The sequence below is a fragment of the Mangifera indica genome, chromosome 7 (assembly GCF_011075055.1).
Source record: "Mangifera indica cultivar Alphonso chromosome 7, CATAS_Mindica_2.1, whole genome shotgun sequence".
Lineage (NCBI taxonomy): Eukaryota > Viridiplantae > Streptophyta > Magnoliopsida > Sapindales > Anacardiaceae > Mangifera > Mangifera indica.
Window position 1 is genome coordinate 5,539,796 of NC_058143.1, and position 4,858 is coordinate 5,544,653.

General features: G+C 33.6%; 1 protein-coding gene across 2 annotated transcripts; it reads right to left on the reverse strand.

Moving 5' to 3' along the window:
* Nucleotides 1-271: 271 nt before the first annotated feature.
* Nucleotides 272-3,988, reverse strand: LOC123221745. 2 transcript variants are annotated; one of them, XM_044644649.1, is made up of 7 exons: nt 3,909-3,988; nt 3,744-3,796; nt 1,504-1,618; nt 1,213-1,382; nt 838-1,111; nt 557-717; nt 272-479 (listed from the first exon to the last, which is right to left on the reverse strand). In XM_044644649.1, exons 2-7 carry the CDS (start codon nt 3,781-3,783, stop codon nt 325-327), a joined length of 915 nt encoding a protein of 304 aa, XP_044500584.1. In that variant the 5' UTR covers nt 3,784-3,796; nt 3,909-3,988; the 3' UTR covers nt 272-324. The 2 variants fall into 2 exon arrangements, with proteins under 2 accessions (XP_044500584.1, XP_044500582.1); XM_044644647.1 differs by lacking the exon at nt 3,909-3,988 and having other exon boundaries at nt 3,744-3,901.
* Nucleotides 3,989-4,858: the final 870 nt, after the last annotated feature.

Sequence of the window (4,858 nt, forward strand, 5' to 3'; positions counted from 1 at the left end):
TTTTTGTTTGAAACCGGCTGCTGTTTCCTCTTCCAAGGAAAAATGAATTTGGCCAAATTTCAAAGAAATGATCACATTTCTTAAGTGAAATTCAATCATTCAGTCTAGAAAGCATTGCAATATATAACATCTGAGTCACCATATCCAACAAGCAGTAAATTAGGAAAACAAAAAAGAAAAATTCTCAATTGAGGTAGCATATATCCATGATTTTTAAATTACAACATTTGCAGTATATATATATATATATATATATATATATATATATATATATATATATGTAAAAGTGTTTCTGCAAGCATTGCAACATGGTTAACAAAAGTATTAAGACGGTTTTATGAGACCAAGTAATGTAACTTCTGCCTCAATGATGAGACTGTCATCCACCAAGTAACCCATTTTGGGATCCTTCAATTTAGCCAAGGACATGAATGTTGCATAACCCCAGTCAGGTTGCGAAGGAGAAAACAAATGTTCAGCTGGAAGTAATCAGAAATCAAGAAGGCAATTAGAACATATAGAAAATTAAATTCAATGTGAATATTTAAACTCTTACTTTGATATGATAAGTCCTCTCCATTGATTTGGTCTTTGACACGAAGAATGAATTTCAAGAAGAATTTATCAGGAAGAGCGTAGAAACGAGCATGAGTTAGATAAATTGAAATGTTGCTGCCCCTAAACTCTCCATTTCCTTTAGGATAGAGAATGATATTCCTGCAAAATGTTCCCAAATCAGTACTCAATAAGTGCGCATAATTTTATTATTATATAATGGAAGTTTTCAAATGTCGAGATATACAGAAGTTTGCTAGAAATAAGAATGACTATAAATACCAATTATAGTCTCCAAATGATTCAGAATTGTAACGTTGATCAGCTAAAAATGAAAAATTATTAAGCTTCCAAGAATAGTAACAAGTTGTAGGTTGCTTTATCATTGATAAGCACTCCCCTTTGAAGGTACTTTTGACAACAAAAACCTCAGCACCAAAGACACAAGTGTCTTCGATAAGAAATCCATTTAGAGGATTGCAAAACGTTTCCAGGTCTATGAATTTGGCGATGTCCCATTCAGTCTTCATTGCATGGAAACGCCTTTCTCTCCACTCTACATGCATCACAAACATGATTATTTAAGAAATTCCTTTAGAAAAAAAATAATTTCATAGACATTGGAGTTCACATTGCTATTGATTATATATGTTCTACCCTGGGTAATAAAATACTTATTCTGCAGCTGATTGAGCATAAAGAAGTTGAAAACGACATTGATTTCCCAGCCTGAATGTAAAGAATTCATTTCAGCCAATGCCAGGTAAATTGAGATATGATCTCTCCCGTCTCGGAACTTGTCTCCATTTGGGTAGAGAGACAGTTTCCTGTAAGTTCACAACTTCAGTATAACAATATTAATGCTTAAACTTGTAAAGTTAGTCATTTGAATTACTTTTGAAACTGTTACATAAGAAATAGATATGAAGAAATGGTAAGAATAGATACCATTGGTAGCCCCCCGATTCAAACTTGTCCGAGGTGTATTCAAGTATGGAGGCTTCTGATAGCATGGAGAAGGACTTGATTTTAAGTAAGTAATGACTTGGCGGAGCATCTCTTCCTGAAATTAAAATTAGTTGAAATGATAACAGAATATATAATGGTATAATGCTTTAGTATTTTAAAAAGGCTAAAGGACTATTTCCCACATAAAGTATACTGATTTCTCAAGTTTCCTTTTGTTAACTTTGAAAATCATATTTATCAATTCACAAATGATTAAGCTTAACGGTTTTAAGAGCAAAATAATCATTTTATTTGTAATATTAAAAATAAACCTAAACTTGATTTTATTTTCTCTTCTAAAACCTAAAAAATAACAATTTCTCCCAACCCAAGTTTTCAAGAACAACATTTTCCCCCTAGGGCTTCTAAACTTTTAGATTAAATTTTCTAATAACAATCAGTAATCTCCAGGTGATGTCTCTTCTTTCCCGACGTCTCCTTCTTCCAGCCATGCAGTGTCTCCTCCTCTTCGGCGTCATCGTCGACAATGAAGACTCTTTGTCATTGACGAAAATGTCGTCTTCGTCTTTGGATGAAGAAGCCGAAAAGGAGGAGACGTCATATGACCGGAAGGAAGAGACACCAAAGAGGAAGAGACATCGCATGAAGATCATCGGTCATCATCAAAAAATTTAATTTGAAAGTTTGGAAACTCTAGAAGGAAATATTGTTTTTGAAAACTTGAGTTAGAGAAAAATTATTAGTTTTGAGAGTTTAAAATGAAAAAATAAGATAACTAACAGGCATAATTAATTTTCAAAATTGATTAAAAAAAACTTGAAAATTCCGCATACTTTATGGGGGAATAAGTCCTTCGGCTTTTTAAAAAGAAAGAACTACAATTTTTTATCCACAAACTATATCAAAAAGATAAGTTTCTATTTCTAAAGTTGAAAATTTCCCACATTCCCTCTAATTCTTTTAACCAACTTTAACTCTAAAAGGGCATTCAAGTATTTGAACTTATTATTTGTTTTCTAGTTTTTCATTTATCCTCTCATTGCAACTTCCTCGTCTTTCGTTACCCAAAAAAGAGACTTCCTCATCTTCCATTTTTTATTTCTCATCTCTCGTCTTCTTCTTTACAACCAACAGAGATACTCTCACCGACACCAAATTGTAGCATCCTCATCTACCCTTTTTTTCGTTTCTGTTCTCTTATGGCAAGTCCACAAGTTTCTTCATCTTCTTCTTCCCAACAAATACAAACTCTCTCATCGCCACGAAACGCAACTTCCTTATCTTGCCACCAAGACATCATTATCACGACCACCAACACCCAGCACGCACACATTACAACAACCATCACCAACTACTACCATCAAACCCACTCTTCCACCACCAGACTCACTGCCACGAACCACAAACACCCCCAACACACAACCAATTGAGGAAATAACTCCTATTTTGTTTTTGTTTGGCTTATTAGATGTGATTTCCATATTGTGTGCGGGTGAATTCTTGATGGGAAAAAGTGGGTGATGAGGATTGCTTAGTATCACACCACTCAAATGCGATTTTGGTTAGAGTTACACTGGAATTGTGAGTTTCTAATCATAATCGCATTGGAATGTGTTATTCCGGCCAAATGGCATAACCCAGTGTGATTTGGTAGAATTCAACCTAAAAAATTGGTCGGCAATGAAAGTCATGTTTTATTAACTAATAAAATTACGTGAATTTATTTTAAGCATATAAATATGTATATATTTATATGTATTATTATATAATTAAATGATTTTAAATTAAAAATAAAATAATAATAACACATAAATATGTATACATTTATATATCTAAAATAAATATACATTATATTACTCTTTATAAACGTAATGAAAATACATATATAAAAATTTGGGGTCACAGTGACATTTAACTTTAATTGTCATTACAAAGTAATAAGTGTATTTTCCATTTTTTCCTTGCTTTTGCTTCAAATATCAGAAGAATTTAATAACAGGATATGACAAAAGTTGCAAATTTTTCATTTCAACTTAAAAGGTGAAAACTTTTATTTTGACATAATTCGGTGGGAAATAGTAGTTCTGCCTTTCAAGAACCATTTTTTTCCATTAGTCAGCTAACATCTTAACCAGAATATTAACATTTATAAGTGTTCAAACGAATCTTTCTTCTATGTAAATTCAATAGAGATAGCAGGGAAGCATGGAAAAAAGTACCTCTTGAGATGCCACTCTGATCAGAGAAAGGAGAATCCATGTTGAACTGCAAGCTGAAATTAAAAAACAATCAGAATTTTTTAGTTGGGTTTGGCTCTTATACACTGAAATCTGAAAGACATGCAACTGAAGCCTAATTAAATTGATGATGATCCAATACTCCACCGTTTTCTGTTCTTCAGCTCTTTATAGCTTCTTCATATCTCCTTCGAATTCCTTTCCTTCTTGACCAAGGCTTGAGAAAATTATTTGTCTCCCCCACAACTTTGAAAAAGATTAGGCCAAAAGACTCATTCCCACCCAAGTTTTAGTCCACACCCACTCTTACCCACGGGGTTTCAAAAATGCAAATACCCACCTATCCCTAAACTTCTGTTAGAATTATCAATTAAATGTAAAGATAAAACTGTAATTTTAATAATATTATTAAAAACTATATACCTTTATCCTATTTTTTCCTCAAGTTTTGAAAATTAACAATTTTCTCCTTAGATCATAATTTTTTAGGTTTGAAAATGGCAATTTCACCCCACCCTGGGTTTTACATTTTCTGTATATTTTTATCCTTCAATCACCCCCTAAGTTTAGAATTCTATGTTTCACCCCTTGTACTTCACATTTTGCAGGGCTTGGACCAACCTTCTCCTTTGTCTCCAACCGACTGACCTTCTTCTTCATCTCTGATCGAATGTCCAACTTGAGATCGAGCTGACACCGATCAAAGCTTTTGGCTTAGAGATGGGTGGCTAGACACGTCAATCGAGCCAGGTCAAAAGGGGGTCCCGCCTAAAGCACAAAAAAAAAAAGCTCGACACGAGAAGACTTGGCTCGACAATGTAGTGTATCGGGCCAGACCCATAGGCCTATCAGATTGAGTTTAGGGCTTTAATATTAAGCCCATGACATAGCCCAGCCTGGCTCAACACTGTATAAAAAATTAAAAAAAAATTTTCTTCTGCCTTGGAGAAGCAAAGCTTCTGGCACTTGGTAGAAACCCTTTTGCTTCTGCCTAGTGGAAGTCGTTGGCCTTTTCAACAGCTTCTACCAAGTTGCTTAATTTTTTTTATTTTTTAATTAATTTACTTTTTTCTATATAAACCATTCAATTTTTCTTC